General features: G+C 35.8%; 1 protein-coding gene across 3 annotated transcripts in view; it reads right to left on the bottom strand.

Annotated features, from left to right (window-relative positions):
• Positions 1-27912, bottom strand: part of LOC126751136 (uncharacterized) — a 44924-nt gene that overhangs the window by 10968 nt on the left and 6044 nt on the right. The window contains exons 1-5 of one of the 3 annotated variants that reach the window (XM_050461139.1): positions 23084-23544; positions 8800-9772; positions 7058-8515; positions 1757-3985; positions 330-413 (exon numbers count right to left, since the gene is read on the bottom strand). In XM_050461139.1, the coding sequence (XP_050317096.1) occupies positions 330-413; positions 1757-3985; positions 7058-8515; positions 8800-9403 (4375 nt within the window). In that variant the 5' untranslated portion in view covers positions 9404-9772; positions 23084-23544. Of the gene's footprint in view, positions 1-329; positions 414-1756; positions 3986-7057; positions 8516-8799; positions 9773-22850; positions 22969-23083; positions 23545-27912 lie in introns of those variants that run through there. The other 2 variants (XM_050461140.1, XM_050461141.1) reach the window with 2 other exon arrangements.

Here is a 27912-nt window from a genome sequence, read left to right as displayed (position 1 = left end):
ATGGAGGGGGAGCAGTCAGAGGATAATGGTTAACCGGGATATTAAGGGCATATTTGGGTCTTACAAAATTAGGAAATAAACACAATTAAAACTGTGTAGCATATTTTTGAAAGCAGCTAAATTGCAAAGCATAAAAACTCAAAAATATACAAACGTTCATATACATATTATATATACAAAATAATAAAAAGGTTACGAAAACATAACGAGATGATGATGCAGATTGTGAGAGGAGATGATTGGTTATATTCGGTAAGCACTTGTCGTCATCTATTCTTCCTCGTTTTGTTTGTTCATCTTTTTTTTTTTTTGTTTTCATTTGCAATTACCTGTGGTCGATTGTCCACCAGTGTTCGGCGGTCCACTAGACGGTTGTTGTGCCATTAAACTAAAGCTTAACGCATCCGCAGAGGCTGTTGTGTACAAATTTGCGTGCGTTGTTTTTGTTGTGGTGGTAGTGGGTGGTTGATTAGAATGCGCCATGAAAGTAGATAATTTTGCTAGTTTCTTAATAAAATCATTTAATTTGTTAAAAAAAAATCTACACAACTCTACACAAATCTTAAAATAACTTTAAAAGCAACCATTTCCGCATTCTGCCCACGACCACGCCCTCCAATAAGCCATTAGATAACCTTGACCGCCCATAAATGGTGAGAGGGTACTGCTTCGAACATAAGCATGTATTTATATATAACGTTTACAATCTACTCTCAAAAGGGCCAGCTTCCAGCCGAACTAAATATGTAGAAATCTGACTGTTTGATGGTGCGTTCTGAGGCGAATTATTAAAGGAATGAACATACATATATTCAACTCTTTGGTGAAATAATGATTTGCTTGTTTTTGGACACTAATTATAATAAATAAAATCTTCCGGAGGACCAAAAAATTTAATGTTGTCACTGTTTGAATTTCTATAAATAACAAGCAGTTAAAAAAAAAACATTCATAAAATATTATTCAAAATTTCAAAAATGTAATGCAGAAGCTTTGTCGGGAGCAACTGACGAATGTGAGGGTCGGAAGATACGAAGGGCGTTAAAATTATACCTCTATAATAATATTTATATACATATTTTATGTACATATATATCACCAAAATCAATATAGTAATTAGGTGCACTAAAGATATATAACGGATCAGGACCGTTTAGAAGAATTTGAAAAGATGATTTTCGTTTTTTATGAAGATCGGCATTTATTCAGGATAATGTACACGAAAATTAAATAAATTTGCCAATTTTATAAACTAGCATCATGACAGATTTTTGAAAAGTTTCCAGAGCACGGCAGTCAAGAGCATAACGCTCAATACGCCATGAGAGACTATCATTCTTGTGGCTTGCTAGTTTTTAATGGCCGGGAATGATACAGAATTTCAATTTAGTTGGATATGTATTGTTACTTGCAGAAGTAGACTTTGAACATAACCTATTTAAATTTATATTTTTGTTTTTAGAGTAAGCTAGCATACTTGGGCACCACACGTGTACTATATTTGTGTAATGTTTCCTTAAACCACTACTACACTTAATTCCCAATTAACCAATATGTACAGTTATGAACATTTTAATTAAAAACATATCGAAAAGGTAAAAAAATCTTTTGTGAATGTATTGGACCAAATATAAACACTGCACAGGCGTTTGCGGCATAGTTAGAACCAAATATGTGAAGAAAACAAATTTTAACGAGAACGAAAACGAAAACGTAAACCAAAAACATCAACCCCGCATTTGCTGCACAAACTTACCGCTCGCTTTATTATGCGCATTCAAATTTATGTGGCTACTATTCGTTGCGACAGTGGCGACGCTAGCGGTGGCGGTGTTGGCAGCAGCGGTGGTAGAGTTGGCATTAGCGGTGGCGATGGCGGCAGCACTCGCAGACGACGCACCAACGAAGTGACTCGATGGCATGGCGTTCGTATGTGTATTGGTAGCAGTGGTGCGATAGTTATAAAGGAAGCCAGGCTGCATGATAGTAGCACGATGATGCGCCTGTTGCTGTTGCAGATGCTGTTGTTGTTGTTGCATTAATGATGCGTTTTGATTTTGTTGCGTTGTGCCTATAGCAACAACAACCGCGCCACCCGGCGCAGCAACCGACTGATGGAGCATGTGATGATGGTGTTGTTGTTGCTGCTGCAGCAGTGTTTGCTGTTGCATTTGGTTATGATGATGATGGTGGTGATGATGAGGATGGGTAGGGGCAAGTGAGTGTGGTGGATGGTGAAGATTGTATTGTTGGTGGTTTCCAATGGCAGAGGCAGCTGTCAACGGTATGGCACCGCCACCGCCGCCACCACTCGTTGTTGCTAATAGTGTTGGTGCTGATACAACTGCAGCATTGTGTACTCCGTGGCCACTGTTACCTGCCCCATTGCCACTTGCGCTTCCACTCCCACTGCCACTGCCGTGTTGCGCTGCCGAACTGACGCAAGAACCCGTTTTGCTTCGTGAACTGCGCCTCAGCGAATGTGAAGAATGTGACGGTGGCGCTGCCGACGCTGATGCTGCTCCTCCCGATGTGTTGGATCCTCCTCCACCCACTCCTGCAACGATCGCCGTACGATTGCTGCCGTAACTGTGCGGTGGTGGCGCTACTTGAGCGTTCAAATGCGGTGTAAAAGAGGCTGTGGCAGCAGTCGAACGGTCAACAACCAATCCGGCGCCTAAACCAATATCAATAGTGGCTGGATGTACTTGGTGATGACGCGCAGTCGCTGTTGCTGCAGGCGGCGGCTGGGTCACTGAATGTGGAATGCGATGTAAAGGCTGTGGTGCCTCCGTCTGTATGAGGCCGAGCGGCAACGGTAGTGCTGATACGGGTGGTGGCTGCTGTGACTGGTGCAAATGGGGATTCGAATTGCTATAGCGCCCACCGAGTTGTGTATGCAGCGGTTGTTGTGGACTTTGTTGGTGCTGTTGCTGCTGCTGCAAAGTTTGCGGCAGTGGTGGTGGTGGCGGTGGTTGCTGTTGCTGCTGGTAGATAAGCGGTGCTGTATTTATGGGCGCTGCACCAGCGACAGGTCCTGTTGATTGATAGTGATTAAGATTCAAATTTAATATCGCTGATGTTGAAGCGGCAACTGCAGCTGCAGTGGCCGTTGTTGCTGCTACTGCGCTGTTGTTGGGGTAAGTCGCGTGATAGAAATGAACAGGTTGTTGTTGCTGTTGCACCTGCGTTTGCAGTTGCACTTGTACGTGCTGATTTTGGTGTTGTTGTTGTTGTTGTTGTTGTGAAGAACGCGTTTGTTGTTGCTGATGCTGATGATGATGTTGCTGATGAGGTTGGTGTAAATTATGATGTTGTGCCTGCAGCGGTGACTGATAATTCGCCTGTGCGTTAAAATAGTGATGGGCACCGCCAGCTCCGACTGGTACGTGCAAATAATGCGATTGCGGCGGGACCTGTTGATGCGCCAATAAAATTTGTGGCGCTACCTGTGGCTGCCCCTGCTGGTTGTAGTGTGTTAGTAGCTGGTGTGACAACTGTGAATGTTGTGGCAATGCGTGCTGATACTGAGCTTGTGGCTGTGACTGTGGTTGAGACTGTGGCTGTTGTCCAAACGTTGCAGCTCCTGCTACACCTGAGATGGACGCGCCACCTCTGTTGCCGCCCGCAATTGTGGCTGCGCCTGTTAAACCGCCAGCAACAAAATCTGTGCTGCCACCGCTGCTACGCGTCTGTCGTGCCCCCAGATTCGGGGCCTTATTGTAGCCCGTCGTCGTAACTGCGTTTGTTGCAGCAGACTCAATAATACCAATATTCTTGTTGCTTAAACACCCGCTGTTGTTGCCTACGTTCTTCTCAATCCTGCCGCCGCGGCCCTTCCTACTGCGCTTACTATTGCTACTAGTTTGATTCTGTACGAATTGCACTTGACGTTGTCGACTCTTCTTATTACTCTTCTTTGTGCTCCTCTTGTGGCTACTACCAACAACAAAGCTTAGACAATCGGAAGCGTTTGTGTGATTACCTTTGAAACGCGTTGGAGGGGAATCAAACAGAAGAAAAGTCTGGTTGTAGTTGTTGGTGATATTGAAAAAATTATGTTTTCGATTTGCTTTTTTTTTGTTTATTTAATTTTGTATATAATTAAATTTTAATTTATTTCCTGAGTGAAAGTAACGAGTTTGTTCTATTATTCTGGTATTATTATGGAAGTCTGCTAATGAATTAACGAGAATGAAGGTGTTGTTGGTGACTGTGGTGGCTGGTAAGTTGTGGGCTTTAAATATTGACTGATGACGTATCAGTGATGATGAAATCAAGCGATGGATTGGCGTTTAATTGCTGCTGCTTTGTGACAACGACGACGATGATGTTGTTGTTGCTGACGCGCGCGTCCGCGACCGCGTCGCAACTAAACAAATAGATGGTTACAAAATATCTGCTCCTTCCGTGCACTTCGTTTACACTCACTTTCGCTCACCTGCTCAGGAGTAACTGTATTTACATACATATGTATGTCTGTATGCTTGCTGATTTTCCTTGACGCAATACACAATTAAATCTTTACACAGCAATTTGTATAAATTTAGCTTATAAGTTTCTTTGTATACACCCTTTGAGTTGTTGTTGTTGATATTGTTATTTAGTGCTCAAGTACCTCGATTACAAAATGTTGTAACACTCAAGACTATAGGTGATGGAATCGCTGAACACGTCGTCGAAGACAACAACAACAACAACATCATCATCATCATCATTCACAACAACACATGACAATTTTTGACGCCGAATGATTAATGTACGTATTTATAGGTTATTTATATTTTTTAATATTTTTTTGTTTAAATAAAATTTTGTTATTTTTAAACTTGAAATTTTTGGTTAAAAACAATAGTAATAATAATAAGTACAAAATTCAATTCTTTAACGTACGAAAACAGAAAACGTAAGCAAATTATAGTTTAAAAAGACAACACCAAGTAATACTCTCTTCAACAACTACAACTGCAACAACAGCAACGTGCAAAAATTAACCCTTTGAGTTCGATTTTTTGTTAAATTAAATGTACATAAGTACTCTTATTATATTTTGAAGAATATACATACATATATGTATATATATTGTTTTTAAATTACATTTGTGTGCGTGACGTAATGCCTCGCCTCTGCATTATTAACCCCTTTTACTCTGCGCTCCTCTTCTTGTATTTTATTTCCTTATTATTATTGTTATTATTTATGGCCTTTAATTGTTCTCTACAGCACTGCATAGTGGCATTTCAAACTATACGAGCATGTTCTTTCTTCCTTGAAATCAATTTTGAAATATTTCTGTTGGCTAATCCACTCACTGTGCTTTCTTTTTTCGACACGTATCAAATATTTTTGTAGTGCTACTGATAAGTATAAAAAAGAAATAACACTTCCTATTGCATTTTGCGATTCTCCTAAAAATATATGAGCTGGTTCATCGCCATCGTTGTTGTCATCTGCCAGAGCTGCCACCTCCGATCGCTAACAGTGATTTGTATTTAGAAAGCAGTGCTTTGAAAATTAACCTACCTTCTATGCCTCCTTTGCTTCGTAAATAAAGCGAGTATGTCTGGTATATAACTAGTCTCAAATATTGTGACTTATACATAGGTATATTTACATATGTAATAAGAACAGATAATGAAATACATATAAACAAAAATCAAAAAGAAAATTCCTTTCGACAAGAGTGGGCCCGTCCACTTGTCTTTGATAGTACGAGTATTTAGATAATTAACCACGATAATTTATGGACAAAAGCACAGGTTAAGTGTAAGTAAGTAAAGGTGCATAATAAATGATTATTAATTGATAGCATTGGTTAGTAAACATTGAATATATTAAAAGTTCACTCAAGTATATAAATTTATTATATTTTCATAAATAGCTGCTCAGCCCTGTTTAAAGGTGACAGCACAATATTTCCCAATTTTTGAAATTATCACTTTTTATGGAAACTTGTTTCGAGTCATGAATGTCATAATCTAATATGTACATTAGTGTATGAAATCGTAGTATTTATATAGGTATGTACGTTTGTGCATAATTCTATTCACTAAAATATTATATTTACAACTTAAATATTTATGTACATATGCATGTACATATACATATACATATATGCTTATAGAAAAACAAAATGAGAGTTTTGGTAAAAGCGCCAATCATTGCTTATTGCATTACATTCTTTTAAGCAAAATTTTATGGAAATAAAATTAGTAAAGTAATTATTATTATTTTCGTTCATCATATAGTGATTATTTAATAAAGTAAAATTTATTTAATATTTTTGTCTTTTTCTTCTCAGAGAGCTGCTCATTTGTCGGAACTGCCGATCCTGCCAAACAAACTGAACGATCAAAATAAAATTCTTATATGGAAAACTATTTCAATTTTCGACATATCTTCACGAATTCATGACATGGATTATTATCCAAGGCAACGAAAAGTCTCCGAATAAAAGTTCAGTTTGGACCTCTATAGCATATAGCTGTTATACAAAATGACCGATAAAAATCAAATTCATGTATGGCATTTTTTTATTTGTGACGGGAATTATAGCTTTGGTGCAACCGAAGTTAACGTTTTTTTAAGTTTAACTGAATATAGAAACATTTATTCTAATTTCACATATGTGAGCGGTGACAAAATCACAGGAACTTAGCAGCCAAACTCTCATTTTATAACCGTAACCTTAATAAACAAATAAATTCAAGTTTGCACTTTCGCATTCTACATACTCGGATACATATGTACATACATATACACGATTTATAAGAAAGTTCAAACAATTTAGCTAGGTATCAAAGGTTAAAAATAAGTCGCTGTACATCGTTTATATAATTGTTGTTATTATGGTTGTAGTAGCCAATTTACAGAAACAAATACAACTTAGGCCAATTCATATTTATCAAGCTGATTATTATGTTGTGTAAAAATGCAGCACATTCTATTTAGTGCGCATTTATCATATCCTTTGTTTCGTGCTTGTTTTGAATATTTGTTTTTAGCATTGAATTTTGTATTCCATCAAAAACGGTAGAAACTCTGAAGAAAAACTCACCTTCAACAGCTTCCTCAGAATCCTCTGTGGCTAGTTCTTCGTCCTCTTCCTCTTCTTCAACGATATCGTCGTCGTCTTCCTCCTCTTCGTCGTCGATATCGTCGTCTTCGTCGTCGACGTCTTCCTCTTCTTCGTCGTCGTCGTCGTCGTCAACGTCGCCGTCGCCACGTATAACAACGTCACCTTCAGCTAAAATCGAATCGTCCTCTAGATCAACCGCCTCGTTATCGTCGTCGTAGGTATCAACGTTATCTTCAGAGTTTTCGTTCTCCTCTACTTCGCCGGTGCTAATGGCAGCAAGAGCAAATACACCCTCGTCGTTTGAAACGCTCTCGCTGTTTAAATTTGTATTCAATGCGTTTGAAGCGTTGCTTGCAGTAGACGAATTGCCAATACCAGTGTTTGTTTCGTTTACAAACGAAATCAGCTGATGATAGTTGCGTAAACTCTTACGATATTTACAATATCTGTCGACGTTAGGTAAAGCACCCGTAGCAGTCGTTGTTCGACTACTCGACGGTCCTGCTCCTTCTGCGTTACTAGCTACAACTGTGGCTGATGGTGCGGCGCTCTGATTTTGTAGAGAATTAGTGTTTACTGTGTCGACGGTTGCAGTTGTTGATGGTGACTTCGTATTTAATTTTATTCGACTGCCTACAACTGATAAGAAAGTGCGAGTGTTATGCTGTTGGTTTTGTTGTTGCCTCTTATCACCACTACTACATTCACTTTTACGTGAGCCAGACGACGTTGCTGTTGTGGTATTTGAGCTACTGTTTCGAAGACTTTTACTTTGCCTTGAATTTGTTCGGCTGTTCTTTCCCTCGGCGGTTGTGTTGAGCTTATGATTTTTCTTCTCTAGTTGTTCTTGGTGTTGCTGGTTGTTATCGCTGCTATTATCGGCACTGTCGTCTGCGTAGTGTGCTGTTCCTCGTTTGATGAGCGCTGCAGTACGACTGTGACTGATTTTACGTGTTTTTCGAAAATAATTTAGTAAGTTACTTTTTGAATGGCCGGTGCTGGTGCTACTGCCGCCGCTGCTACTGCTCACACTAAAGGTGCTCCGTTGCGTTCCTGTTGCTGTTGTTGCTGTAGACACTGACTCAATGTGTTGACTGCTTATATGATTACTTTTGTTGAAGACAATTTCGCTATTTTTACCCCCACTGCGACGTGTATGCTTCTTTGCCGATACAAGTGGAAATGAATGTCTATTGCTTCGATTGCTAGTGGCACTAACAAGCTTCTGTGCGTCTTCTGTGGTAAGTGTCTTGGAGCGAGTGCGCTGTGCAACACAATCGCCCGAATTAAAGCCAGGTCCCAAGTCCTCTGTAGATGTAGCTGACGCTATAGAGTTTTTGTTGTGCACAGTTGTTGTTGTTGGGAGTGTTGTTGTTGATGTGCTAGCAGATATGTTAGTAGTATGATAACGGCGCTTCTTAAGTGGTGAACTTGAATCTGCCGAACGATTCGTAATCGGGGTTATTTGCAAATAATTCCAAAATGTAATTAAAATACCAAAAAATTTTGTTAGTTTAAATAGCTGCCTTAGAAGGTTTGACAATTGTGAATTAATATTTTGCTCTGTTATAAAAATGCGTGTTAATCAAAAGTTGTCTTCTTATTTATACCGACCTTGTTGCTCTTCTACCAGATTCTTCCGTAAAATAATATTTTTTACAATGTTACTACAATGTTAATGCCTAAGCCAATTGTCAAACCAACACAAGCCCCCTTCTTACCGTTATTGCTTTTTTGTTGTAATGAAGTTGCTGCTGTTTCTGCAACTGTTGTGGACTTCAGCTGTAGTTGATCGTGGTGGCGTTTGCGGTCACTTCGTGTACCACTTATTGCACTGGAAGAAGCGGCCTCAACTCCAGCAGTACTGTTATTGATGGCTCCTCGTGATGACGATCGCTTTCCGGTAAAGCTGCTACTCTGACTGCTGTTATGCACTGCTCCAGTTATAATTCCTGTTGGTGCTCTTGCTCGACTTTTGGTGTGAATGCGTTTATTTGAACTACTCACACTAGATGTAGTTTTATTTTGTAAATGTTGTTGCGCTATTGTAGTAGCGATATCACCGCCACTACCACTTCCGGCACTACTGGTTGTAAGTTGCTGTTGTTGTTTGTTGTTTTTATTGGCGAATTGTTGTAATTTGATTTGTTTACGACGATTATATTGCGTGTGTTGTGTTGAACGTTGCTTTTGCTTCAGTTGTCTGCTACGACGTGCTTTAGTTGTGGTTGTTGTTGTTGCTGGCGCCGTGGTAGCTACGGTGGTACTGTCGTCGTGCCCCTCCGTCACTGCAGAGAGCGATTGACTGTTAACGGATTCGGCCATAGACGACACTTAACCGCACTTTCGATCACACTAAACATGCCCTCGCAACACTTGTGTCCTTTTTCGTGTTATAGCCAATTTAATTTCTTTACACGATATTAAAGGAAAATAGAAAAATAAAAATAAATTACGTTTTGCACTTTCGAACTGTAGCTGTAATGCTTGTTTATTGGGCTTTGCTTATATATTAAAATATATTTTCTAGCCGATTCTTAGTAAGCACAAACGGGATATATTCACTATACCAAGTCACAGGACACTATTTAAGTTATTATTAAAGTTTTATTTTGATTTCACTATGTTTGCTGTCACTTTCTCACCACTGCTCACTGCTGTGTGTTTTTATACTGATCAGCTGCTTCGGAGAAACTGCAAATTGTAGAAATTTCTATAATTAATGTGGTGAATTCAATAATTTTTTGTTTGAAATTGAAATGCATCGATTTTAAATACACAAATAATTTAATCAAAATATTAAAATTTTCATAAATAAAAAATAAAACAATAAAGAAAATCTCATGTCAATATTTTTGATTGAAAAAACATTGAGAACATACGCATACAACTAAAGAATATTTTTGATATATTTAAAAATACTTATCCGACCAAGAACTATTTAACTCCACATCACGAAAATCAATTTGAAACCCTTTATTAATGCTTTAATCCTATTACCTATGGGAAGTAGGCGTGGTTATAGTCCGATTTCGCCTACTTTCACATTGTAACATAGGAATATTAGAAGAATGATACGTACTAAATTTAGCCGAAATCGGTTGGTGGGGTCTCGAGATATGGGATTTCACCTAATTGTGCGCTGTGACACGCTCTTTGTTCAACTTTCACACCGGCTCTCATAAAGCCTTCTCATACTATTTTGGAGGTAAAATTTAATGTCTCTGGCGAAATCAGTTATGAATTTATTACGCTTTTAGTAGTTCTGAACAGTACCGTTATATGGGGAGTGAGCGGGGTTATTTTCCGATTGTCATTTTCACACTGTCAGTAGGAGTTCTTATAATATTCGAGCTTTTGGTTGTTGTAGCTTTAGTGGTTTAGGAGATACATATGTATGCACATTGAACATATTAGAGGGCGTGGCCACGCCCACTTTTTCAAATTTTTTTTTACCCATAGTTGCCCCTTGCTGTTGCGATGCCCTCACATTACAACTCTATATCTTAATTTAGTGCTTAGTTCTGGCACTTTATATGTTTTCGGTTAATGGCAATTTGTGGGCGTGGCAGTGGTCCGATTAAGCCCATCTACGAACCCGTAATTTTTTTTCTGCTAAGGAACCTGCACACCAAGTTTTATCTAGATATCTCAATTTTTACTCAAGTTATAGCTTGCACGGACGGACGGGCGATAGACAGTCACCGGGATTTCAACTTTTCTCGTTATCCTGATCATTTATATACATATGTACATAACCCTATATTTATCTCGATTAGTTTTAGGTGATACGTACAACCGTTAGGTGAACAAAACTATAAAACTCTGTAGCAACTGGTTGAAAGAGTACAAAAATTAAAAATTACACCTTTTGAACTGAATAAAAAGTACAAAGGAATCTTAAGCATAGCAGTAAATGCGTAATACAGAATACGATTGTATACAATGTTCGCAGATAGGAGACAATGAAGCAACAAACATCGAGAATTCAGTACTTAAAATGCAAAGTACAATTATTTAGCATAATAGTACTGTATGAGAAGGTACATAGGCATATACATATGTATGTATGTACATACCCTCATATCATATACAAGCACAGAGCATGTAAATATGTATAGGCGAATATACATATGTATGTACATACATATCAATAGCGTTCGTCTGATAAGAAATACCAAACAAACACCGTTCACAGCTGTGATATGATAAAGAAGAATGGAAGATGTACAAAGACTAAACATTTTTTTACTCGATAATATTTAATAATAGGAAATTCCAATACCAATGACATGGTTGCTGGTTGAGAAAAAGCATTTTCTTACAACAAAGCGATCAGGTACATATACATGTACATGTATAGAAACATATACATATGTACGTAAATCTCATTAGCGAGGTCGGGGTGTAAATATAACCTTATAATACAGCGATATAAACAAGAGAGCACTGCGTTTGCACACTCAGCAAAGAAAAAAATATACAGGAGAGAAATAGACTTTGAGTGGGAACCAGAGTGTGTTGAGTGGAAATACAAAAATAAGTCTTTGAGCGCATACCTCGTGCTCGGCTACTCTACTCTTCCGAGTATCTACAGCTGGTTATATGACTATTTGTAGCATTTTTACAGAGCATTAAAAGAATAAAACAAAAAACGCACAACAAAAGAAAAATAGATAAAAACTAAGTAGGTACACTAGCATACATACATACATACATACATATGCGCACAAGTGAAATGAAATCAGCTGTTTCAAGTTTGTTTATATTTTGTTTCTCGTTTTCTGCTTTGCTTTTTGCTTTCGTCGCAAATGGCAAGTCGGCAGAAGGAACCAGTTTTACACAACAATAACAATAGCACCATATTATATGCTTAGAGAACCGACAAGTATGTATATAAGATGCGAGCGGATTTATGAGGTTTAATATACACGAGTACTTGCTTGGTTGTTGAGAGATACAAATCGAAGTGCAAATGTACATACATATGTATGTATATAAGAAAAAGGCATACTCAACAAACTTATTGTCGAAATGTATAAATGTACATATATGTACATACATATCTACATACTATTTACAAATGTGTACATAGTACTGTTTGCTCATCATTAAGAGGTTGAACGCTCAAAAATTATATGACGTCAACACATTATTGTTTATCAAAATTAAAAAAAATAATAAAATAATAAAAAAATAAAAACAAATCAGTTAGTTATCACGGTAAATTTAAGTATATAAAAATATAAGTATGTGTGCATATAGAAATTAAAATTCAAACGACAAACGTATACATAGATATGTATGTACATACATATGTATGTATGTATATACTTAAATTCGTTATTTTATTTTTTTATTGCACAGTAAAACAAGTTTGGCGCATCATGTTTGCTATATGCATATGTTTTATTTAAATTTGTATTTATGTAGGTACATTTTTAGGTAAAGGAAACGTTAAGCATTTTCAACCGAATTGTGCCCTTTTACCCACAGCCCGACGAATTGGTGTTATCTCCAACAGGTAGTCAGACGAGTAGACAACACTAGAGCCAAGTGGCTCTGGTTAGGACCTACATTTGGTCTGTATATTTGGCTATTCGTACGTCAGAGCATTGTAGAATCATACAAGTAACAAAAGAATCATATGGTCGTCAACAGCTGAGATCACCTGATCGAAATACAGTAGAGGCCCGCTAATCCGGATCAATTAAAACCGGCCCCTATCCGGAATATAAGGAAATCCGGATTACCAAAGACATGTCAGAACTAAGTATTATGAAAAAATATTTATAAATTTCTGTTTGTTTATTATAACAAATAATACACATGTTCCAAAAAACCAAAACAAACTTAAACCAATAAAGCATTAAAGCGAATGTAGTGAACAATAAACATGTGATCCGGATTAGAGAATACGGATAGAGAATATCGGTCCGGATTACCAGGGACATAATAGAAATTTTGAGTTTTTTAACCCTCTCCGGGTTACAGTGGAATCCGGATTAGGCCATGTCCGGATTAGCGCGCCTCTACTGTAGTTGATTTTTTGGCACAGAGATTTAAATAAAAGGACTAGGACAAAACTAGGTAAATTACATCTTTATGAATTTTAATTATCGAAATTATTTGAAAATTTAACAAAAACGTACTTACAGTAATAAATTGTATAGCATAACACGGCAACACACTCTTGATTTTTTTAAGGCATTTGGCCGTTTTAGTAGTAGAATATTTAGGAAACCCTAACGAAGTGCCTGGCCTTTGGCCCTGTGTCTCCCTTATTCTATGGCATTCTTAATATAATTTCTGTCATTCTATAAGCTTCCGCCTGCGTATGTATGGGTGAAAATGATAGGATTTGTTACTTGTAGGTTTCTACAATGCGTCAGAGGGCTGTCTATATACTATGCTCTTGTTTATCTCAGAGCAAGTAAAAAAAATATAAAACAATGCTCTATATGTATGTATGTATGTCCGAGAAGACAAGACAGTTACCATCTAAAATGTTCAGTACTTTCGCACTCGTTTCATGTTATATGAACTTTGATAGATAAGTAGTTAATAACGAATATGAACTACGCAGTATACATATGTATACTTATGTACATATGTATATCAGGGTGCGATTATACATCCTGTTAAGAAAGTAAACACACTGGTTGACAGATCGCGCTAATTTTTCGCATAATAATTAAGGACAGTTGTACCAACCTAGGAAAAAAAAATTATCTGTCTTCCATATAAGCGGGAGATTTAAATGAAAATACTTTCTTGACAAGGTGTATATTTCATACTCAGCAGCATATTAACTTAACCATTTAACAATTTTTGCTTGATTTAAATTTTAAAATGGTTCCTTGATGATGGTTTAGCTTGGTGTAAAATGGGCAGAAACAAATCCTGTGAAGAAAGTAGGAAAGGCATTATTATTGATATGCGTACTGATTAGAAATTTCAAGATTACGCAATCGTCAAAGATCTCGACAATAATGGCTTTAAACGCTGTTCAGTATTTTAAAATCCACAAATCCATACAAGAGATTTCTTTTAACCTCCGCTAGAGATGACGATCGAATCGTCGAATTAAAAAATAATAATTAGGGGGCGAGTTTTTGAGGACAATGATTGTGCACCAAAGGTTGAAACTGTCAATAGACGTTTACGAGGAAAAGCACTCTTTACGAGGACGGAAGAAGCCACTGCTGTAAGGCCGAAATCGTAAAAAACGACTTGAAATCGACAAGAAATATCGTCATTGGACTCTAAGGAGTGGCAAAAGAGTCCTATTTCCGGATGAAACGAAAATAAATAGATTGTCACCAGATGGAAAAACTTACGTTCGGGGTCCGCGATGTAAAGATTTTGACCCCAAATACACTGAAGCACAGCGGCGTTAATAAAAATTAATTGGGTGCTGTGACATACATAAGAGGGTGTTGGATCTAAATCAAAAATTTAGGGTCGTATGGATTAGCACCAGTATTCCAATATGAGCAAAAAAATATTAAGACTTTGTTCATAATTTTAAAATTTTTATTTTAATTTTCAAAGACAATGTCGTCCCAACAAAGTCTATTTCCGGAATAGCCTTCACGTTTAATGTCTTCAATTGACTTAAAACGGTTTCCTCCGTAGCGACCGTTTGAGTTGGCCAGTTAGTCAGAAGTCACGATATTGGTTGAAAATTAGGCATAAAACTCACGAGGAATCAATGCAGTATGTGACGGTGCATTATCGTGATGCAAAAACCAAGAGTTTTCGGCCCATAATTCTGGCCTCTATTTACGAATAGATTCGCGCAAAAGACGCATAACACTCAAATTGTCTGTCTGTCTTGTTGACAGTTTGGCCGGTCGGATTCGGAGTGCACCACACCTCGTTAATCGAAGAAAACTGTGAACATAATCTGGATTTTTGACTTGCTTTGACGTGGTTTTTTCGGCTTCGGCTCACCTTTGCCACGATATTTGGCCGATTGATAGTCTATATCCGTCTCGTTAGCATATATCCAAGACTCAATGCCAGAGTAATAATGTTTCATAACATCCCAGTAGTCGGAAAGCATTGTTTTACAGATGTTAACACGACGCTGTTTTTGAAAAAATTTAGTGATTTTGGAACCAATCGTGTTTTCACTTTTATTAGGCCCAAATGAGAGGCTGAGCATTAGTAGCATATTTTACTTAAGCATATTATATGTATAATAACGCTAAATTAACAAGAACTGTTGGGAACAAACTATTTTGTGATCAAATTGAAAGGAGAATTTTGTCCATTTCATCTCTTTCAAAGTAATCCCCTCCCGCTGCAATATCCTTATGCCAACGAGTTTTCCAGTCATCATAGCACCTGGAAAAATCCTCCGTCGTGATGGCCATCAGAGCCTTCTTCGATTCAGCTTTTATATACTCAATTGAGTCAAAACGGTGTCCTCGGAGTGGTCAAACGGTGTTTGCTGAAGATTGAAGTAAATCAGGCGAATGCGGTCATATAAAATTTGGCGATATAATCACGAATAACCGAAGAATTCAAGCCTCAAAAACGATAAATATACTAATGAATATTTTGAAAAGTTAGCATAGATATCACTAATAGTTTTTTCACAATTCGAAAAACACGCGAATTTTTCATAAAAGATTGGTGGATTCGTATAAGACCTTCAAAAACATAAATATACGAACAGAATGTTTTTTCATAGTTTTAATAGACCTGCACTTGATACAAATGAAACTCAAATCAACGGCCTCCATGCAGCAGAAATGAGTTGAAACCAATGCTAAACTATTGCAGTGAACCGAGTGAGCTATGCCATAACACCTCTGGTTTATAACATCCAAGTACAGATATATATTTATAATAATTTATTAATATATATTCTTCCTAAGAATTATGAACTGCCACAAGCACGTAAAAATTCTAGAAGTGAAAATGCTTTCAAAAGCCTTTCCAAGGAAAGATTGCACCTGCAAGGCATTTTCATTTCTCATCATTTACGGCTACATATCTACGTAATCATATATGCAAATATGTATGTACATATGTATGAACAACGAAACTTAGCGTCGAAATATCATCAAATTCTAACCCGAAGCCATTTTATAATATGTCATTCGAAAAATTGCCGTATCGACATGCTACTTCACTTTTCACGCTCATTTTCTCCATGCTGTTGTAGTTTTTCTTTTTTCATCTTATTGTTGTTGTTTTGTTAAACAAATTGTACGTTTGAGTGTAAATCGCTGACTGCAACAGTGGGCAAGAAAATGAGATCAAGGCCGTTGAAATGGAACACGTACGAGATTATTCAACGGCAAATATGAATAAATACAATATATACATACATACATATCTGTACATACATATATATATGTAGTTATGGTTTTATGAATATACAAGTACATGTACTCATATATGTATATACATATATACATATGTATCTACAAACTCATGCATTCATACATACATTTATCTACTGTGAGAAACCCAGAAGTAATATAATGGCACAATTTGTGAAATAGCAACAAACATAGATACTCGTACATATTTATCAAAGTACAATTTGAAAAAATTCTCAGCGAGTAGTAAGCTTATTTAACAATTTTCTAATAAACAATAACCAGCGAAGAATGATTTCTGTGAATGTTTGATTGCACTCGCAATTGCTGAGCAACATCTAGTTTGTTTTATACACATACAGTCATTAAAAGAGCTACAGCGACATTATTGGAAGTATGTAATTAGAAAATGGCAAGAAAATACCTTTATTGAAACACACAATTGATTTGTCTAACCTTAAGAGAATGGCGAATCCATGAGTCATAAGTCAAATAAATTCGCAGAAGGAAATAAGAATAAAATAAAAGGAAGTTGTAAATCTTTAATAATATCCACGTACTCTTTTGCACTTAAATCAATAGAACTTTTTCCTCGCTCTTAGGCAGCGTTCATACGAGCTACGCGAGTGCGTCAATTTTCTGCAATCCCTTTCATATCACATTTTCAGCGAACTTTTACGAACAAAAATACAAAGCGTGTCACGCAAGCACCAGTAGTAGGTACATTCTTCATCGTCGTCTCCTCACCTAAAAAAAACTGTTTGGACTACAAAAGAATCCTCTTGTGAACACAGCCTTACATGAAATGGCAAAGAGATGAGTTCCAACATAGCAAACAAGGAAATGAGGAATTAAAAACAACAAATGTACATAAATCTATACGATCGAGTCATTAAAAGAGCAGCAACATTTTCTATAAACATAATATGATAAGGACTTGAAGTAAGTAGAATAGGGTTTTGCCTGGAAACTAAGACCTTGCGATGAACTTTTCTGAGACTTTTTGAAGGGACATGGACATGACAATATTTGCTCATGAAGTGTTCAATTTTCGGTTATTTTTATTTATAAAATTAATTAATTCTTGCTTTTAACATTGGCACATCCGAAATATGAGAAAACATTGTTTTGTTAAATTCTTCTCAGTTGCATTTAATTTTTTCTTTTACATGTTAAGCCTACGCAACATCGATCCAATATCTATCGTAGTGAACATCCATCCAAATTATTGAATGCATATACAGTCATGGACAGAGAAATAGCACACTTTCAAAATAAGTTATTCAAATAAGTTTTCAGTTTTATCGAGTAAGTGAATCTTAACAATTTTCCACTTTTATGTATGGCATAACTTATAACGGTAAGCGCATGCCATTATCATGCCTACTATTTTGTTGTTACTCGGAGTATAACGAAGTTTGGTTGGACAATGAAATAGCACACCTTAGTTATTTGTACAAATACTCATTATTAATTAGCAATCGTGCAAAAAATACACTGTTTTAACTATAACTATAAAAAAATTAACATATTTTCAAAATCGGCAGAAATATGCATTGTTCTCTGGAAAAAATAATAATAATATTTGGTCCTTACAAAAGGCAAAAGTCCAACTCAGATTGCCAAAATTATGAGTTGTTCGATTTTGTTAAAAGGGATCCAAATTTGCTCAAAAATAAAAAAATCCACAAAGCTTCTGGGCGTAAAACAACGGAACTTGTCGATACAGCCATAATTAGAAAAAGCAAGGGTGATCCTTTTAAATCATCCCGAGAGATTATGGCGGAAATAAACAACGAATTTGGGCTGGATACGTTAAGCCGTAGATTTGTAGACGTCTTCGCACATGATGATCTGTTGTTTGGACGAATGTGTAGAAAAAAACCACACCTGGCAAAAAGAAAACATAAGAGCGAAAGAAAATTTAGAAAATGACGTCAAATTTTGGAAAACGATTCTGTGGAGCGATGAAACTAAGATGAACCGTATCGGATAGGATGGAAAACCATTTCTCCATCGTCCCAGGTGTCAGGCGTATAACTCCAGATACACTACAAAAACTGTTAGCACGGCGGAGGTAGCGTAATGGTCTAGGGAGCGGTGTTGGATCATTGGTAAGGATAGATGGTAGAATGGACCAATTTGTATACCTAAACATTCTCAAAAATACCATAGAACCATTCGATTAAGAATCGATGCCAGTGAATTGGATTTTTATGCATGACAATAATCCAAAGCACGCAGCTTAAAGTATGAAGAACTGGCTCACTGAAGAAAGTATTAACGTCCCGAGGTGGCCAGCCCAAAGTCCCGATCGAACTCGATGGAAAATTTATGGAGCGACTTTAAGATACAGATTGCCAAGAAATATTTCAAAAATTCGAAAGAACTTTGTACCGAATGCAAGGAGACATGGTACGCAATCCCACAAACGATGTGTCAGATATTAGTGGAGAGCACGCCCAGACGATGCCAAGCAATTTTAAAAAATTGTGGGCACACAACATAATATTAACGTTCTAAGTGCGTAAAAGCTATAATACTTTTTAGATTTCTAATACATTTATTTAATTTCCGCAGAATCGGCCTACTGTGCTACTTCTGTGTCCAGACCTAAACACGCAATGGGAAACTTAATCATTTTTTTTTAAGTATCGAATAATACTTTTTAATTTTTTGTAAATAGCTCACTTATTTCTTACTTTATGTGATGCTAATGAAAAAATGAAATTTGTTTTCTGTTTATATCGAAAATACACATCTTTTTATTACATTCTCAAAGTGTGCTATTTCTCTGTCTATGACTGTATTCATCTTAGCTGTCTTGAATTGAATAACAGCCTTTGAGTTCTATGAAGTTTAAAAATGCTAAACTGTAAAAAAGATGACTTTTGTTTTAAAAAATCGTATTTAAAGGGTTATTTTTGGTTTTGTTGAACTTTGAAAATTAGGAAAATCTACCCTGCAAACGAATTGAAAAACAACCCTAAACCTACAGTAAAACCAATTAAGTAAGTTGCGTTTCAAAGTCAAGTACAAGCAACCGTATCAAATGCATGGAACTCATTCGAAAAAGGACATTTTGTTTTTTATTTCTTACAAATTGCTTTCTTAACACCTGTCTAAAATACGGTATAAAAGCGCGTTTTCAAAATTGTAAGTTGTTTTAAAGATACAGCAGTTAGAAGGAGATGTTCGGAGCGCGATTTTCCCAAAACTGTGTCTTCAAACTTCCCTCCATTGTATTTCAACGGCTTGACCGACACTCAGCACTTTTAAACACATGAACATAACTATTATCAATCAAAAATTTCCAAATTTTCGCCACATTTGCAACATTTTTTCAAATCTTTACCAAACATGGTCTAAAAATATAAAAAAGTGTGTAATGAACTGAATGGTGTTTATACATACCTATACTAGCTTATAACAATCCTACTTGAATTAAGAAATGTATTATTAAGGATTTTTAATTAATCCTAAACTGACAGATACATATCGTCACCTGAAATGCAAAATAACGTAACGACATTTTCGGAAATTTACAGTGGCTTGAATGAAACACGAAATAAAATGGAACATGAGTGAAACAAAATTTTAATACTAGTTAAAACTAGTTTATATTTGATCGGAGAACCAGAAAATGTTGAACATATGTAATATTATGTAAGTAATTTGAAGTAGTGAAGCGTAATCTATGTATAAGACATTCAATTTCGAATTTTTTGATGATACGTTATTTTGCATTGCAGGTGACGATATACTAAAATACAGTTGCTTACAACTAAAAACTGGCGAATAGATTAATTTATAAGCTTTTACTTTTTCAATTTAACCAAAATTCCCTGTCACATTATATTTATATAAATAAATAAATACATTATAATAATAAAAATCTACCCTATTAACAATATTTCCCCTGGTGAATGCTTAAAACGAACCGTGAAATTGAGTACTTCCTCCTTTTACTCTACATTCGTTCACTGCTGATAACAGTAACAAAAGCCATTGCAACACTACCCTTTTCCGAGACGAGAGTATAACAGTTGGTAGTGTGGAATTCAAGTTAATGAAACTCTATTGCGAACGAATTTACTATGTACTTTAAGGCTGCTTTTAAATATAGGTATATAATATGTAAACCGTGGTTGGTATATAAAATAACACATCGATTCTTATATGTACATATATAAGAAGATAACAAATATGTATTAAGGTAGGTACACACATATATGTTTACTTATTTATGTAGCTCGGTGCCTGTTAAACATGTGTGATATAAAAATTTTGCACTTCAAAATAAATTATTGGTCAATAAATTTCTATTAGATAAATAAAAAGATCATTAAACGTTATATAACTACAAATGTACATTTGTATGTATATTATAAGCAATGAAAAAACATGAATTCTTTACAAGGCAATAACGAAGAATTTCAGAAGACAAAAAATTAAATATTCTTAATATTAGTCGAGGTCCCATAAGTTTTTAATATAAAAATAATTCGATGTGATTTCTATGATATGTATTTTATCTTCAAGAAGTCCGGAATAAATTCTCGTTAAGTGACTTCTTTTCAAAACCAAATACAGTGGTCAAACAAATTATATATACTAATATTATGAAAAAAAAAATCTAACCACCAACTGCTTCCTGGTTCCTCTCTTTACGTTATATTATCTCAAAAGGGGTGATTGAAAAGTTAATAAGAGCGCAGTTTTATTACGAAAGCTTACATCTATTATATCTTTACAAATTTTATTCTATAGCTGTAACTCAATTCAGCTTATAACGAATGACGATCGTATGGGGAAAAACACTGTATATGTCGGTCTGACTAATTGGTTTTCATACCCATGTTAAGTTGTTAATAATATTGTAATGAGTACACTGTACAAATGCGAGTATTGTTAAAGTACTTGAGAGTTTTGCATAAAAATCGAATTCTCAGACATCGATTCGAACGCGAATGGTTCCATAGTAGTTTTGAGAATCCTAAGGTATGAAAATGGGTTCATTCCACCATATGTTACTGTCTGTAGCGGCAGAATACTACCGAGTTGACAGTCCTTGGCCAGATGAAAAATTCGAGTCCCTTTCGGTTACGTAGAAACGACTGTCGTGCGAATGGACATCTATCCTCATCAATGGTCCAACGCCATACCAGGAAAACGCTCCTCAGACCAGACCATCCCACTAAACTGCTGTGCTTAACGGTTTTTGTGGTGTATGGTTCGCCATCGGATCCAATACGAATCACTTTTGTTTTATCGCTCCAAAGTACTATTTTCTAAAATTTAACGCAATTTTTTAAATATATGGCATTCTTAATTTTGGCAATCTGAGTTGGATTATTGCCTTTTTTGTGTAGATCAAAAATAATTCTCATTTTTTCCAGAGTACAATGCGAATTTCTGCCAATTTTTTTTTTTAATATTTTAATTTCTTAACATTTACAGTTAAAACAATGCCTAACTTAGTTAAGGAGCTGTAACGAAAAATAACATATAAGTTACCATAATTCATTATTATTATAAGGTAAAAATTCAAGTTTAACCCCTTCTGCTCATCATACGCACTATTTAAATGTATGTAAGTACAAATCCGTGCTACAATACAAATTTCACATACTCACATGTTTGAAATTTATGTATTTAACAAATTATGGAGAATATCAGTAGAAAGCAATTATAATATTACGCCGGGAAAGAAAAGTGTTATTAAGTAGGGAAATCTTGTTTAAAATTATTTTAACTTATTAGTGCTAATGAATTTGTTCCAAAAAACGCAAACAGAGTGTATCTTTTCCAAAATGGAGTTTTTCTCACTTCGCCTGCAGTATATAAGGCACAATGTAATAATGTAAACAGGTATATATGGGTATGCGTTATTTTTTATATCCACCAACAAAGTATCCGCTTCCCCTACACACATACATACATATATACATACGCATCTTGCGGAAGTGCAATTTAAATAGCACCGTCTTAAGCATTTTTCAAATTAGTTTTTCTTTTTTAACTTCTTTCATTTGTCATTTATGTATATTGCATAGAGAAAAACGGAAAATGTCTACTAAATATAAAATCGATGTACAAAGTAATGGCAGCTGCGCACCGCATTGCAAAGCAAATTAAAATAAAATAGAAACCGACGATGTCTGGTGCTCAGATGACGGCGATGTCGAACGACGACATACTGACAGCGCAGCAAAAGGCAATGAAAACGAAATGGTAAACGTTAGGGGGAGGAGAGAGAATGATGAACGCCTCGGCACAACAAAATGTCGTAGTTGCTTGATATAAAACATTAAGTATATACATACATATATATAATCATGATATAAATATATGTACATACGTGTGTGATTCACATATGCACACATTCAAATACGCAATATGATGTACATATATGCGAGTATATACTCACTAACCAATAGTCAAATGCACCTTTTGGTTTATTTACTGAAGCTCCGTACCTTAAACAGTATGATCCATTAATTTAAGACTTTCCATATCTATATATTATATGTACATTATGTACATAATACCACATATATGTATATGAAATTTATATGTAACACTATTATTGCATATAAAAATTATTAAGATCTTGTATTCTCGACTAGCAGTTATTTTTTTATTAAAATATTTTATAACTGCTTACTTTTTAGCACTTAAAAATTCCTCGTCAACACCGTTGTCTTATGCTTACCGAAGAATTGAAACTGTTGCGGTGTCTTTTAATTACGAAACATCATTGAATTTGATTTAAATTTTTTTTTGCGTTACATTTAGATATTATACTTTTTGCGTTGTTTTGTTTTTTTATTTACTTTTTTTATATAATACGACACTCACTACGGCAAATGTATTCACTTGGAGTTCCTTATATTTTCAATATAATATATTGTGTCCACATCTTGCTTTGTTAATTATGGCGTATTATATACTAGCCGACATGGATATATTTGTGCATGTATGTATCAGCTGCTTTCGGTTTTGTCGCTCCCCTGAGCTGTAAGGCTTTGGCTTTATCGGCAATCATTTCTTTTCACTGCTTGCGAGTACGAGGAGTTTAATTTTGCTATATTTACGAATATACATGCATACATACTTATATGCATTTATATATACATTATATACAAAACCTTTTCTACCATTTCGGTTAATATCTCCTCGCTCGCTGCACCGTCTAGCAACGGCCGTAATCACATAGAACAAAACGTTTTATATAATTTATATTTATATATTTAATGTATATATAAATAAATATATATACATAACTGTTGTTACTATCGAAACTGTTTACCAAGTTGTTACCGCACCGAGTTCAAAGAAGAGACTGAAAGCAAAATTTTGCTGCCACTAGCTACTTTGCAAACGCAGGCCATTCACACGAGTTGAACTCACGAGTTTGGACATGCGGCTCTCTTCCTCTCACAAAACATATGAGTCGGATCATACGTTGTCAACAGGCAAATATATGTAGTTTAGCAGTTCACTCAACTCTCCAAACATTCGGGATACACTGAGAGCAAACTCCTATTTAGCCACATGTTCGCACTCGGGTTTTCCGCATATCTACATACATATGTAATATCCAACAACTTGGTGTTACTTATTATCGGTATTGCTGAACGGTTGGTTCTGGTTTCTGGTTATGTCCCCTAGTAGCCTCGTGCATCCACCGCACCACCACTGCTTCCAAGCGGGCTTTTGCACGAGTTCATGTCGCTGACAAGTGTGGTAATTACTTTGAGCTGAGAAGTAAACGGCCTTACTTGTGTTTAGATTGAAAGGTGTATGTATGTATGTACATATACATATATGTACTTACGTATAGAGTCGTTTGACCTGTACGCGTAAGAGCAAACATATGACAACAGCGTTTGAAAATAAACAGCAATCACAAAGGCTGCGTTTCAATGGCAAAAACAACAAAATAAGGCACACATTGTTGTTTCTCTTGTGTCTACAAAGCAAACAATGTATTATTTAATGCACATGTTTTTTCAATAAATATTTCGATTGTAGGTTTGTGGTGCCTATTGTTTTTGGTACTTTGCTAAGTTTCGGCAGATTTTACTTAACACAACTTAATTACAATCAGTACGTATGCAGTGAATTAAAATATATTGTACGTATGTATATAGTGTGAATGTATGTTGAATGCGCCCTTCTACCCTTTGCGTCTTCATTCCAAAACTGCGACTCTCCGCATGTGGTCTCACCCAGGACACGACCTCGAAACACGTTGAGTACGTTTCTCGTTTTCAAAATGGGGTCAACAAACTGCATTTGAAGTCACTTTAATATTCTCGACCTATAATATTTTTCTTTGCTCACTGCTGTTCTGTGCTGAAAAGCTTTGGAAGTACGCAATTTTTATACTTAGGTACAAATATCAAAAACAACGTTTTCTTATGCTGATAAGCACACGAAATTTGTTAATGCTAACAAACGGTTTTACATACATACATATGTATGTAATAAAATACTTTTTAGAAAACAAGAGTTATGACGCATTTACACTTCACTGTATTAGCATTGACGTTGTAACAGATGTGAAGCGCTTGCAGTAAATACTATGTACAACATACATAAATACATATGTATGTATGTACATCTTACCTGTTGGAGTAGAATAGTATATAACCAACAGGGTGCGTAATATTTTATATCGGAATATTGACATTGATTTATTTTGACCATTTAGAAAACAACACCAGTCAAGTGGACGCATTATTGTGCATGGCGAATCGGCACATGCTACACATTCACTGATCATAACACACCTTTTAAAGAGCAATCAACAAATAATTAACAGATTTTATTCATTCTAAGCACAAATATGCATCGTTATTAGAAAACACGCTTTCTCAAGTACAAAAATAAAATCACGTAAAACCAGAGGTTAGCCGCCGAATTTTTTCGTAGAATTTTCGAGGATTATCTCTTCCATCCCGCACGTGTTGTGGTCGACCGTAACGTTGCGAGACGACGCTCCTCGCCGTACCAACTGTTCTTTTGCATTTTTCGAAAACAAATGGTTTCGGTTGCAGCTGTACGTAAAGAGCTCGAAATGCCGTCCCATAGCGCACAACCCTGAGTTTGGCTCGCCTCCAAACGGATGTTCTTTGGCTCCCCAGAGAATACTTGGTCTAATACCGGAAGTCGTGAGCTGCTTGAGTCATATGTAAAAGAATCGTTTCCGGCCAAGTAAATGGCGATCAAAAAACTTTCCTCACTTGCGTGAACTTCTACACATGACTCCATCCTCGAACAAAACAAAACTCTATAAGTCACTCATTATACCCGTCTTGCCAGTATATGGTGCAGAAGCATGGACGATGACAACATCTAATGAGTCGACGTTACGAGTTTTCGAGAGAAATGTTCTGCGGAAGATTTATGGTCATTTGCGCTATGGAGATGGCGAATATCGTATTCGATGGAACGATGAGCTGTATGAGATATACGACGACATTGGCATAGTTCAGCGAATTAAAAGACAGCGGCTACGCTGACTAGGTCATGCGTCTGCATGGACGGAAACACTCTAGCTCTGACTCCGTTGGAGAGATTAGGTAGAGAAGGACCTGACTTCGTTTGGAATCTCAAATTGGAGCCACATTGCAAAAAGAAGAAACGCTGTTGTTAACTCGGCTACAACCGCGGAAGCGATTTCTACGCCAGTAAAGAAGAAGAAGAAGAAGGATTACTTTCCTAAGGTTTATGGAGGGAGTTATGAAAGTCTTTGGAAAGGAGTATTATGGAGCGAGGAAACAAAAGTAAATTGAATTGGACCCGATGGTAAAAAGTTCGCTAATCATCTGGAGGGAACCTTAAACCTAAAATACAACAAAAAAGAGCTAAAACATGGTGGGAGTAATATCATGGTGTGGCGTGCATTTTTATGGTATGGACCAATGGTTCCAGGTCAGAATTGGTGGTGGTATTAAGAAAGCGTGGTATTCCATTCCATGGAGTAGACGCCAGTAACTAGTGGAGAGCCAACCTCAACCTGATAACGAGTAATATAGTAATTTTTTACATTATTCACTACTCATATAAAAATTCACACACATATGCATTTTTTTATAGAATTCTAGAAGTATATTATTCCGGTGTGCAGCCGAAATAGGTGAACGTTCAACAAAAACAATTTTCAGAGAAAAATAACTTGATTTAATTAAGTGTTTGTTCTTTTTTATATAATATCACATCTAAAATAAGTTACTAAAAATAAATATAAAACATTTTAACGTAAAAATGGCCGAAATAACATGGTTTAAAAAAAATTCTGATCATTTAATGTTAGGTGATACAAACAACCGTTAGGTGAACAAAACTATTATACTCTGTTAACTCATGTTGCAAGAGTAAAAAAATAATTATTAATTTCAAAAATCACAAATTATCTCGAGTTCCTTTGCAGTATTTAAGTAATTTATTCGGTTGTTCTGGATAGTATGCTTTATTATTTGTTGACATTATTTGCTTAAATTTTTCGCTTCTTCATATTAAGAACATAAAATATAAAAGTACATAGCTGAGCTAAACGAAAGCAAAAGTATATCAATAAAAAAAAAATCACTTTGCTACAAACAATAACAATATAAGGCAACAAACACATGAATTCTCATTTCACATAAATATGAGTGACCAAAACCATGATAAGTATAAAGGAACAAATAAAGAAATTCGTCATGTCCATCGCCAAACGAGTTGAATGCGAACCATTGAAAATTAAATCACAAACAAATATTAAATAAAACACCGAGCTTATAACCAAAATGAATGTTGATGAACAGGGCAGTGGCAACAGTGAAACAGAGAACACCAAATATTTACATATACACATACATATGCATACATATGTATGTATGTAAAGCTATCAGGCCACATTCGAGGTAAAATTTGGAGAGCAGCGAATGCGCTCTGGCGGCAAAGAGTACGCAATGACCCCACTCAATAACTCAAGTTAATCAGTCAAAAACAAATACATAAATATATTTATACGCAAACAAATCAAAGTTCTCTGGGCACAGCAAATATGTACACATAAGTAGTATGTAGATCAGCAAGTATCGCTGCATTTGAGAGCGAAGCACAAAAATATTGAAAAAAATAAACAAAATTGATAAAAGAACTCTGTATAGACCAGATACCAGATTCTGAAGACGGTAGTTGGCACAAGATTTTAAACGTTGATCCACAGTTTCAAAATAAAACTGGATTCTCTATTTACTTTACGTACATACTTGTGCGCGTGTTTATGTATATAAATACACGTACATACATATGTGCATGCCTGCCTACAGTGCTGGCAAAAGCTTAAAATTTTCTTCAGTATTATATTTTCAAGGTCGCATTATTCACTAAATGCCAATTTCTTTTTGCCTGGAAAACAATGCATTGGCGCTTACATCCAATCTCCAAATTAGTTTTAATGAAATATCAAGTATGCAAGATGTGTCAAAATTTGTAAAT

This window comes from Bactrocera neohumeralis, chromosome 2 (genome assembly GCF_024586455.1).
Source record: "Bactrocera neohumeralis isolate Rockhampton chromosome 2, APGP_CSIRO_Bneo_wtdbg2-racon-allhic-juicebox.fasta_v2, whole genome shotgun sequence".
Taxonomy (NCBI): Eukaryota; Metazoa; Arthropoda; class Insecta; order Diptera; family Tephritidae; genus Bactrocera; species Bactrocera neohumeralis.
This window is presented reverse-complemented; position numbering and strand designations above follow the sequence as displayed.